The sequence below is a fragment of the Sesamum indicum genome, linkage group LG7 (assembly GCF_026168435.1).
Source record: "Sesamum indicum cultivar Baizhima isolate 11 linkage group LG7, ASM2616843v1, whole genome shotgun sequence".
Lineage (NCBI taxonomy): Eukaryota > Viridiplantae > Streptophyta > Magnoliopsida > Lamiales > Pedaliaceae > Sesamum > Sesamum indicum.
In genome coordinates, this window is record NC_142663.1 from 10,938,297 (window position 1) to 10,950,154 (window position 11,858).

The 11,858-nt window shown below is 31.4% G+C and overlaps 2 protein-coding genes across 3 annotated transcripts; both read left to right on the plus strand.

The window, feature by feature from the left end:
• The first annotated feature begins 2,053 nt into the window (after positions 1 to 2,053).
• Positions 2,054 to 4,864, plus strand: LOC105179707 (bark storage protein A-like). Its single transcript, XM_011103362.3, has 6 exons — positions 2,054 to 2,318; positions 2,801 to 2,868; positions 3,246 to 3,401; positions 3,499 to 3,705; positions 4,263 to 4,442; positions 4,538 to 4,864. The coding sequence occupies exons 1-6, from the start codon at positions 2,093 to 2,095 to the stop codon at positions 4,712 to 4,714; spliced, it is 1,014 nt and encodes a 337-aa protein (XP_011101664.2). The 5' UTR covers positions 2,054 to 2,092; the 3' UTR covers positions 4,715 to 4,864.
• Positions 4,865 to 6,953: 2,089 nt separating this feature from the next.
• Positions 6,954 to 9,081, plus strand: LOC105179706 (V-type proton ATPase subunit G 1). 2 transcript variants are annotated; one of them, XM_011103361.3, is made up of 3 exons: positions 6,954 to 7,113; positions 8,382 to 8,592; positions 8,736 to 9,081. In XM_011103361.3, the coding sequence occupies exons 2-3, from the start codon at positions 8,404 to 8,406 to the stop codon at positions 8,877 to 8,879; spliced, it is 333 nt and encodes a 110-aa protein (XP_011101663.2). In that variant the 5' UTR covers positions 6,954 to 7,113; positions 8,382 to 8,403; the 3' UTR covers positions 8,880 to 9,081. The 2 variants fall into 2 exon arrangements, with proteins under 2 accessions (XP_011101663.2, XP_020547058.2); XM_020691399.2 differs by having other exon boundaries at positions 6,979 to 7,113; positions 8,377 to 8,592.
• The last annotated feature ends 2,777 nt before the right edge of the window (positions 9,082 to 11,858 follow it).

Here is an 11,858-nt window from a genome sequence, read left to right on the forward strand (position 1 = left end):
TTCCTTTAGTGAATCACCTGTAGTATCAAAATCCTAAAACATAAAACGGATTAATTTTCTAGATAAAATAGACGATATTTAGATGAGTTTAAAATTTTTTAAAAATATTTTAATAAGTTGTTACAAAATATAGTTAGTTTTCTTTTTTTTAAAAAAAAAAAAAACCTTATATGCTCCAAAAATAATTAGATGTTAAGTAGAAGTTTATAATTAGTTGTTTAAAGATTATAGGTAACTTATTTTATCCAAACAAATATAACATGTTATAAGTTGTAATTAAAATGTGTTATAAATAAGATTGCATGAAAGTTAGGCCATTGGTTCAGGTCAAAAAACAAAGGCCAAAGCATACCATTGATGACTGCAACAAAATTAACTCTTTACCTAATCACCCCAAAAAAGAACCACAAATTCAAGATTATTACATAATTAAAAATGAAGCACCAACACTCATGAAACATGTCATGGAGTCTATCATAGGACTCATTCAACTTGCAAGAATATACATATATATATATATGAGTAATCGTTGCATGTAGTTCTCACGAGCATATAAATAAAAAAACTGAGATGAATGGAAAAGAAATTTGTAATAAAAAAGAAAAAGTATTGAATAAAGAAATGTGGCGTGAGGTGCCAATATATAAATATATATGTATTGTAATTGTAAGTTTATTAAAAATATAAATATTTATTAGAAAAATAAATATGAAGAAGTTTGTAAAGAGAGAAATATGAAGTAATGAGTGAGAGGAAAATTTTTAAAATTACTATTCCGACCAAAATTTTTGTTGAAGGGAAGAAATGAATTTAAGGGTCAATTTGGTTATTCAAAAATTGGTAAGGCGAAAGTTTTTATTTTATTTTATAATAGTATATATATATATATATATATATGTGTGTGTAAATATAATATTTGTAATGGATCAAAAAATGAGATTTAATTAGAAGTGGTCAATCAGTGAAGTAATTGTCTTTTTAAAATATTTTTTGAAACAATTGTAAAAGATTTATTTTATTTTATATTTCATAAATAATTAGAGAACACTTCGTATATTCAATCATAATTACGCAATTTCCTACTGCATGAGTCCAACTTTACAACCTTTTTTTAACAAGTCATATAGATTTGGGTAAATAATAACCATCATTCCTAAATTTTAACATAATTATCAATACTTTTTTATTTTTTAAAAAATTATAAACGCACATTTTCCTGATTTGAACGTCCATCTAATAATAAGTTAGGTTTTAATTCAACCTTTGTGATGAACTGCACAGAAAAAATGATATTTTGGAATTATTATTTTCTAAAATATGTTTATGGACTATTTACTTTACCCACTCAAAGATTTTTATATTTTTTAATTTTTTTTTTTGTTTTGGGGGGAAGTAATTTATATATCACTGTCTAGGGCTTACATAGTTATTTTTTATTTATTTGTTATTTAGCAAACAAATAATAAGGGGTTATTCGTAATTAAAATTGAAAACCACATTCGACCACGTAAAAGTGGTTTCCATCAAAAAATGAACCTCAATTAGGCTCTTGGACCGCATGTACAAGGCTTTCCAATTATATGGGACCAAGTATATTAATCTTCTAAAGTATATGATTAAAAGTGTAATACTGATTTTCGAAACCATTGAAGGCCACATTTGACCACCAAAAAGTGGTGGGACATCAAAAAATTAACCTCAGTTATTCTATGGGACTATATGGAGACGTTTTCTTATTCTATGGGATCAAATATGTTACCTTCGTAAAGTATAGGATCAAAATTGCAACACTCCTTGTCGTAAGGGATCAAAAATATAATTTTACTTCTATATATATATACAAACTATGTGTGTTATATTTAATGTTTACTTCAACTCTTACAACCTTGAACGTGACATTTTATATTTCAACAACATTTTCTCAAGGGAAAAAACAAACAAGAACTTCTCATTAGATGGGGCCACATATATTCAGACATATTTGAATTTACATCAAATAGTCCACACCCATCACATCAAATCTTCATTGTATATATAATTGAGGTTGCAAGAAGCAGCTGCTGTACTAACATAAACTTGAACAAAACCAGCAATGGGTGCAAGAATAGTTGTGGGTTTTGTGTCAATATTCCTCGTACTGTTCTCAGGTGTGTTGGGATTTCCAGTTGAGAGAGGGAAATCATTAGCCATAGTAAGGGAGATCAACAGGAGAGGGCCATATCTTGGTCTCATCACAGTTTATCCACCTGAAGAGAATGCTTTCTTTGCTTCTGGTGCCTTCAAGAACCACTCCAAATACCCCTATGTCGACCTCTCAGGCAAGTTCTCTCACAACCTGCATTCATATCCAGGGATAATTACTTTGAAACTCCCTCGTTTATGGTTTGTTTATGGAAACTATCTCTATTTTTTGTATTATTACAAAAATCATCTCTCACGATAAAAAAAAAAAAAAAAACAGGGGTAGTTTGTGTAATGTTGTTTGAAGTTTCTAAAGGGTTTATGTAATTTCGCAAATAGTAAGGAATAGTTTGTGTAAGTAATGTTGGCGTTTCTGTTGTGTGTGTATATATTGTGTAATATATTAGAATATCATAAGTCCGAGGTGTAGATATAATTGCATTTTTTTGGCCATTTTAGCAAAATTCCTGCCGTTTTGTCTGAAATTATAGGACAAAATTGCTACCCCTCATACTTATTACAGGACTAAAATTGTATTTTTTTTTTTATTCTTTTCAAATTTTTAGACTTAAATATTTGTGGCAGTCTAAGTCAATGTGTCGAGTTAATTTAACTACAGGACGACGATTTCGAATTGGGACAGTAGAAGGGAAGAACGTTATCTATGTGAGATGTGGAGTTGGACTGGTGAGGTTTCTACTCTGGAGCAAAGAGAATATTAGCAATGGAAAATTAAGTAATGATATTAAAATTATTGCTGATTAAATCTATTGCATGATAAGAATTTGTATTTTATTACCATAATGATTTTTGAAGCTATAATAATGACATTTTATAAAAACAACCACGTCGATAAAACTGAATTTGTACTTAAACTTTGGTCAACGTTGAAGTTTTCAGCTATTACAAAGACTAATGATTAATGTTGTTTTTTATGTAAGAAGGCAATAAATTAATAAAATAGTTAGGGAGGTGCATCATAATTTTTAAAAATTAGGGGGTGTATGTGTATTTATTAAAATTTGAGGGAAGTATTTATAATTTTCTTAAATTTATTTGGTTAGGTGAATGCTGCTGCTGCAACACAACAAATGGTGGACCACTTCTACATTAAAGGATTGATCCATTTTGGGATTTCTGGGAATACAAACAGTTCCCTGTCCATAGGAGATGTCAGCATTCCCAAGCAATTTGCCAACACTGGCCTCTGGGATTGGCTGGTAACTACCCAATAACATAATTTGTAGCCTAGATTATATTAATTTCTTCTGATATTCGGCATAATTATAAATACTTTTAACATATTATTTTGGACAGAAACCAAATGCGACAATTCCATCAAATGATGTTGCTCAATTAGATTTCGAGAACTATAACGTCCCGAAAGAGGGAAATAATTCATTAGGACGAATTGGATACAGCCCGGAGCAGTTCTATTCTGAGGCTGGAGAGCCTAATACTCCTCGACAAATGCTTTGGTTTCAAGTGAGCAACAATTGGCTTCAATTAGCAACTAGTCTGGAGGTGAGTGTTACGTACATTTATGATTCGATCTCACTTTCAATAAAATCAAATGATGAGCTCTATAAAAAAAGAAAAATTGTTAAACTTCCACTTTTACACCTTATTCAGCATTTCAAATAAAATATGGACAATATGGCTAGTTTTGTTCATTCATCTAATGACTTTTATAACTTACCCTTTCACTTTATAAATATTATATTTACCTCCTCACACGTATGAAAATAATACTGGAGTGTCTTAGTCAATAAATTAGGTAGAACGTTGAATAAGGGATAATATTAATTGAAAGTTTATATATATATATATATATATATTTAAAGTCAGTGTTTTCTATCCAAACTTAACAAAAGGGGTACAAATCGTAAATAAAGAATTTTTAAAAATGATGCAAGTATAATTTAAAAAAAAATATAATTTCATATTTTTAAGAGATCTAAGTGTAATTAGCCCAATTACATATTTATTTTTTTTTTCTTTTTTTTTTGTTGGTGGGGGGGGGGGGATCTTATGAGGTTATCTTCTTGAATTATTTTTATGACACACACACATATATATAGGGTATGGAATTGGAACAATGTGTGAATGCCACCCTGTGCCTTGATAATAAGCCCAGAGTTGTGGTTGGACTGAGAGGCTCCACAGCCAACACTTTTCTTGACAATGCTGCTTATAGAGATTTCATCTTCCAAACTTTTGGGGTTTCATCAGCTGACATGGAGAGCACTGCAGTAGTAATGGCAAGTTTTCCTTGTACACCTTTGGTATTATCTCTATCATTTTTTAGCATCTCTGTAAGTAAATAGTGAAATTGTTCATTTTTGTGCAATTATAGACAAGCTTATCGAACGGCTTCCCGGTGATCGTCGTCCGTGGTTTGTCCGACCTAGCTGGAGCGCAAGACGGCGAAAATTCCATCAACTTGTTCGGGCCTCTTGCTGCTACAAACGTCGCGAATGTTGTCGTCCAATTCATCAAGAAGTTGTCCGCAAACTCCTATTCCCGCTCTTAGTACGGGATATATGCATTCACATGCGGATTTATACTTAATACGAGCATTGTTGTTTCATGTTCGTATTTTTGAGCTCGAGACGGGATGTTAAAACTGGCGAAGCTATGATTTATTATTATCGATCATTGAATAATAAATCAATTTTGTATTACAAATGTCTTACCTTATTTTGTTGTGTTCACAAGAGTTTTGACTAAGTTAAGATGAATTTCAATCGGACGCATTTTGACGTAAATGATGAGATCACATGGTCATTTTATGTTAAATCAATTGATCTCTGGCCTACGAGTATAATTTCAAATTAAAGTATCCAAACTAGGCTACACGAGCGTGAACTCGAAGATCCGCTCATAGTTAACAAACATCAACCAATAAGAAGTATTTCTCCATTTTAAATCGGCACATCCCACTTTTTGGCCAATATTTAAAATTTCTGGCCAAATTTGTTAAGAGATCGTGAAATTACAAAATGTGAAGGACTATTTTATAATATTAACAAATTACAGGACTAAAATATTGAATAAATAAAATTATAGGACTAAAAATACAATTAAATCTATCAATTAACTCTTAACATATATTTCATTTTCAAGAATACATAAAACAAAAACGTAGACAAATTATCAAAAAAAAAAAAAAAAAAAAGAACAACAACAACATAGACATGAAACATGTGAAGGATAGATGAGATCTATCACTACAAATAAAGTCAATACTTCAACTTGCAACAATTATGTAATAAAGAATTACAGGAAGCATCAGATCATCCGCACATGAAAAATGCCACTTCTAACGGTCATTACTGTACATTATTATTTTATTTCGTGTAAATTATAATGGGATCTTTCATAGGTTTATCATAATTATAAATATTACTTTAAAAATTTACAAATACCCCTCTGAACTTATAAATACTATAACAAATACCTCTTTATGACATCCCATTGTATAGAGTTATTTGTAATTTTAAAGGGATATTTGTAGTTTTTTTTAAAAAATAATGGGGTATTTGTAATTATGATAAATTTCAAAAGAATTCGTTGTAACTTACCATTTTATTATACCCTACTCTTATGCTGCTCATAAAGTACTCATTGGGTCTTACTCAAATTATACCAAAAAGATTGTATAGGGTATGTGTCTTACCCATTAGTTCTTGCATTTTCTATTTTTTTAATAATTGAATTTAAAAAATAATTTTTTTATACTAATCAAGTTTAGTTTTTCAAACTCATTTTTATCACACTTGTGTTTATGTACCTATTTGCTTACAATCATGTCTATCATGAACCCTTTTTATATATATATCCAATCATATTTTTAAGAGGAGTCCATGTCCGAATATATATTTGGAGGCCCATAAACTCTATTTCAGTTATCATCTATTTTAGATGAGTCATTATCTCAATATATATTTGGGAGGCTATAAACTCTATTAGATAGTATTTAGGGTAAAACAATAAGCTCCCTGAGGTTTGTCTTAATTACAAATATTTTCTCATTGTTTAAAAAGCTACAAATACTTTCTGAAATTACAAATATCCTAACAAATACCCCTCTACAATCACAAGGGGATATTAGTAATTTTGAAGGGAGAATTTATAATTTTTCAAATAACAAGAGAATATTTGTAGTTATAACAAACCTTAGGCGAATACATTGTAATTTTCCCTAATACTTATCCTAGAGGAGTCTTTATCCAACGTCAAGATGGAAGACTTCAAACTTCATATCAAATATGAATGTATATTAGGTTATGAGTCCACAAAACCAACCCAACGTCCAACAATTGATAAATTAGTTTTCTTTTTTTTTATATATTGTATTGATTTATATATTTTACTTTTATTCATAATATATATTAAAACATAAAATATTATTTATTATTTATTTTAGTGATTAGTTAATATAAAAAAAGGTCCTCTAGCTCACAGTCAATTGTTAGTAATACCGTCGTATTAATTTTTAAATATGATATTTGTATCCTTCATTAGATAATTATATTATTTTTTTGAAATATGATTTATTATTATTTTATATATTTTATTACTATTTATTATATATTATAAAATATCAAATTATTTATAATATGCACATAACAATAACATGTCATGACATTTAATAATAATAAAAGAAACTCACAAATGAAAATCAAAATGAACCAAAATATTATGGCACCAGCCCTCTAAAAAAATTTGGGCAGCAACTGATTTTTTTTTTCCCATTTTCTTTACAATTGCAAAAGTTCGCACGTTGCCACGTTGTTGAGAGATCCTCCAAAGTTCCTCCTCTAAGTCAAACTTCTCTTTTACCTTTGTTTTACTTCATCTCTGTCTTTCTCACTGCAAGTTCTCCTTTTTGCTGCTGCTGCTTTAGTATTTGGGATCTACCTTCTACAGGTAAAGCTTCCAACTGATGCTTGTTTGTCTGCTGCTTCTTCTTTATTCATAAATTTTGGTGTTACGTTTTGCTAATTGTAGTGGGTTAGACGAGTTTCTTGCGGATAATTAGATTTCGTCAGGGTAGACCCAATTTCCCAGTCTTGGGATTGAGGGAAGCCCATGAGGTGAATTGGTGTTTTCTTGAATTGTGTTCAGATTTTGGGTGGTGGGATTTTGATGGCGATGTCATGGTTTGGTTGTTTTCTTGAACTATAATCAAGATTATGGTTGTGGGATCTGATGAACAAAATCATGTTTTGATTGTGGGATTTGATGGGCAGAGGCATTGCTTGGATTGGGGGAGGGGGAGGGGGGGTTGTTTTGTAATGGGATGATTACTTAGGCTTGTTGTGATCACATTTGAGTTGAGATCCTGTAATGCTGCATTTGGTTGGAAGGATTTGGATCGAACCCTTTGAATTTAGAATTATCCAAAAGAAATTCAAAGAATTTGGTATTAGGGATTTGAAATCTCTAACTACAAATTCATCTATTCAGATTTAGCCTAAGGTTACATTTGGATTTGAATTTGAGGGAAGGATTTGGTGAAATGATTTCAAATAAGCCCATGTTAGAAGAATTTGAAATCCATCAAAGTTGAACAAAAACATAGTCCAAATTTAGAGTTGAAGTATTTGAAATCCTATGAATTAGAATTATCAAAGCAAATAAAGAGGATTTGTACCAAGGATCTGAAATCCATGATTTTAAATCCATTAATCCAAATATAACCTTATAACCTCAGTGTATTTGCTTGAGTAATAAAGGGCCAGGCATGAAATACTTTGCTATGTAATGAGGGGACGAGTGGATATGAAAAACTAACCAATATTGCCTTATCCCGTTTGGGGTTGCTATTCACCACTCGAGCAACTGTTGTTGATTTGTATAATACCCTTCGATAATTCAAAACGCCTTTCTGAAAGAGTAGTATGCTCAGATAATCACTTCTAATCTTTAGTTAATTGATTTGATTGGAATGGAATCCATAATTTATTCTCATTCTGGTTGTTTGTGGGGTTAGGACTTAGGATAGTAAAGCTTGTTTGGCGATTATATACTGTTGTTTGTACTGTTAGATAGTGCAGGTTTTTCCATAGTTTCTCGATGTTGGGATTGGCTATGATGTTTACAGCATTTTACAATAAAATTGGTCAATATTCTGTTCGTTTTGCTCCCACCTTTGGTTGAGTTTCATTTACTTACACGAACTTCTGTCAGTGCAGCCCTGCTTCAACATCTGTAGATATGGCAGCCAGCAGTAGCCAGAACGGAATTCAACTCTTGTTAACTGCAGAGCAAGAAGCTCAGCGCATTGTCAATGCTGCTAGAACTGCAAAACAAGCAAGACTGAAGCAGGCGAAAGAAGAGGCCGAGAGGGAAATTGCTGAGTTCCGTGCTCAAATGGAAGCCGACTTTCAGAGGAAGCTGGCAGAGGTAAGAACACCTTTAACAAGTCATTCATGCATGATTCGACATGAATTCATTGAAACTTCAATTTTCTTGTTCTGATTGAGAGTTGCTCCAGAATGGGTCGTTGCTTTATGCTCACTCTCTCACTCTTATTTTTCTTTGTCCAGAGCAGTGGAGACTCCGGTGCTAACGTCAAGCGCCTTGAACAAGAAACTGAGGCAAAGATCCACCATCTCAAGATAGAGGCTGCAAGAATCTCCCCGGATGTCGTCTCCATGCTTCTTAGGCATGTTACCACTGTCAAGAACTAAGTTCTTGGTTTAGCAGACGATCCCCCCCCCCCCCCCGCGGACGTATATTGTGCAAAATGTTTGTACTTCGGTGTATTTTTTCTGCCCGTTTGCTTCAATAAGATGATTTGGTTTATGTTTCCCATGTCGATGAAGAACTATGTATCATTTTGTTGTTGAGATGCTAAATCCAATCATGCACTCGGACTATGTTTGTTTTTAAGCTTTTTGTTATCCGAAAGACAGCCAAAAATATTTTGAATATTTGCCTACGTCGTAACTCATTTCTGTGTGTCTTATATTAATACAAATCAAATATATTAAAAATTCTAAAAATATACATATTTCTTTCTTTCTAACATTTGCACAAAGCCTTTTATTATTCATGTCTATGTCCCGGGCCCAAAGTTCACCCTGCCCCGTACCCCTACCCCGCCCCGCCAACCCATGCTGCTTTTGCTCCGCTCGGCTAAAGTCTAAAGAGGATTTTGACTTTAAGTCTTTTTTTTTAACATTTTGTATTGTTATTTTAGTTAATTTTTAGTTAGAGTTAAATAATTTATATTGTTAATTTAACTAGATTTAAATACATTTATTATTTAACTAATATTTTATTTTTTTAACAAGTAATATAAGTTTTGATTTAAATACATTAACATAATTTTTAATTTAAAATGAATTGTATAAGACAAAGTGTAAGTTCATTTAAATTATTAATTTTCTTATTAGGTAATATTATTTTACAATCTACAATGAATTATATAATACAAAGAATACATTCAACTACTATTTCATTTTTTTAATAAATAATGTTAGTTTAGATTTAAATAACTTAATATAGTTTTTAATGTAAATTAATTATAAAAGATAAAGTATACGTTCATCGAAATTATTATTTTTATCATCAACTAATTTTTTATTTTTTTGTATTTCTAAGATAAATTACAACGGCCTCCCCTGAAGTTTGACATAATTACGAATACCTCATATTGTTCGAAAAATTACAAATACCCCCTAATGTTTGATAAAATCATGTAATGTTTGTATAAGGGGTATGAAAATGTCAAGTATGCCCTTAATGTATTTTTTTTTGTTAAAAAATTTAAAAATTTATAAAAAAAAAATCAAACGGGGTGGATGAAAAAATTTAAAAAATTATAAAAAATTATTCACTTAGTCAATAAAAAATAAAAATTTTTAAAAACAAGTAAAATTATAATTTATAGTCTACAAGGACATTTTGGTCAGTTTACCATAGCACATAGATGAAAACCTAACAAAAACTAATGGAATGAACTAATTATTAGATGACTGTTAAAATCAGGAGATATTGGTAAGTTTCCAAATAATTAGGGAGTATTCGTAATTATGACAAATCTCAAAAGAAGTCATTGTAATTTCTTATATAGAGTTGGATACATATAAAATTATTTAAAGATTTACATATAATACTATAAGTTTTTTGATTAATAATATATTATATATGAATAATAAATAATAAAAACTATATAAAATATGAATCGGGGCAGGTTTCGTACAAAACTCATACCCTACTCCAGCCCAGCCAAGTCCCAACCAAGTGGCTAGAACTGCCAAAATCAATACCAAACACGTCTTGTTCAAGTCAAAATTCTACATTATGTTTGGTTTCATGTTTTGGCATTTTTCGAGACAAGATAAAACTCACTCAATATTTGTTTTGTATTTTTTACACCATATCTTGTGTGTTTTTTTATTTTTCAACTTTCTCTATATAATATATATAATTATATATATAATATAAAAGAGACATATTTTGACAATAAATAATACTTTTTATCCTCAAAAAATACAATGTTAAACATAAGATATTTATATATAAAAATAATAAGAGATACAGTAATTTTTGTTTCACAAGTCTCAATATCAAGACTACACCACTTATTTAGAATATTTTAAATTATCTCAAAGCATAAATTCAAACATACCATCTACCTCCAACATACACTTTTTATTTCTATTTTTCTCTCTCCATCTCCAAAATATCAAAACAAAACACTCAAAATATAAATGCAAACACTATGCTAGTTTTTCGAGGCCAAATTGCCATCTCTACCTCGAATGTTAAGCTTTACGTTTCTTTTCGATTTCTTGAAACTTTTGTATTTTCATTTGTGAATATTTGACAGAAATCTTTCTTTTTTTGTTGGGTTTTCTTTTATTTAGTTGGATGTTAGGAATTTTTTGTTGGGTCTTGTTGGAGGGTTCAAGTCAAAAGATTAATCGAAGGTGTGGAGAAATTGGAGGAAGATTTACATAGTTGGGGTTAGATGGAATGGGCAGTGGAGGCTGTGGGAAGAAGGTGGTGGCAGGCAATGCAGATGAAGAATAATCTCCTTCATTTTTGCGGGTCTTTCGGGAAAGTAAAAAAAGGGCAATCGTGAATTTCTGGCGGAGTAGTCCAGCAGATCGGAAGCTCCACTGGGTGGCGTGGAAACGGATGTGCAGGAGTAAACGTGACGGTGGGCTTGGATTTCGGGAACTTGAGCGCTTTAATATTGCGATGTTAGCAAAGCAAGGTTGGCGTTTTGTTACGAATCCATCAAGTTTGTTGAGTCGGGTGATCAAGGCAAAATACTTCCCACGATCAGACTTCTTTGATGCTAAGATTGACCACAACCCCTCCTTCACTTGGAGGAGTATTTGTGCAGCCAGGGATGTTCTTGATGGCGTATTGGAGATGGTAGGAGGGTTGGTGTTTGTTGGCATGCATGGCTTCCTCGACATCATTACTACCGTCCCAATACACTATCGCCGAATGCCACGTTTTGCTCTCTGTTTCTTCACAATCGCAGAGAATGGAACATTGATCTGATCCAACAGGTCTTTAATGAGGATGATGCTAAAATTATTCTATCTCTTCCACCGCCTCATGGGGAGTGTGATGGTCAGTTTATTTCTGTTAAGAGTGCATACCTGATACCACTTACAGATTTGGAAGAACGTGTTGGTGGTGTTAGT

What these genes read in the sequence shown, in the direction of transcription:
- LOC105179706 (XM_011103361.3), top strand. Translation starts at nt 8,404, where the DNA reads ATGGCAGCCAGCAGTAGCCAGAACGGAATTCAACTCTTGTTAACTGCA. An exon ending in TTCAGAGGAAGCTGGCAGAG is followed by an intron (nt 8,593 to 8,735) that starts GTAAGAACACCT and finishes TTCTTTGTCCAG; the next exon opens with AGCAGTGGAGACTCCGGTGC.
- LOC105179707 (XM_011103362.3), top strand. Translation starts at nt 2,093, where the DNA reads ATGGGTGCAAGAATAGTTGTGGGTTTTGTGTCAATATTCCTCGTACTG. An exon ending in CTGGCCTCTGGGATTGGCTG is followed by an intron (nt 3,402 to 3,498) that starts GTAACTACCCAA and finishes TATTTTGGACAG; the next exon opens with AAACCAAATGCGACAATTCC. An exon ending in AGAGCACTGCAGTAGTAATG is followed by an intron (nt 4,443 to 4,537) that starts GCAAGTTTTCCT and finishes GTGCAATTATAG; the next exon opens with ACAAGCTTATCGAACGGCTT.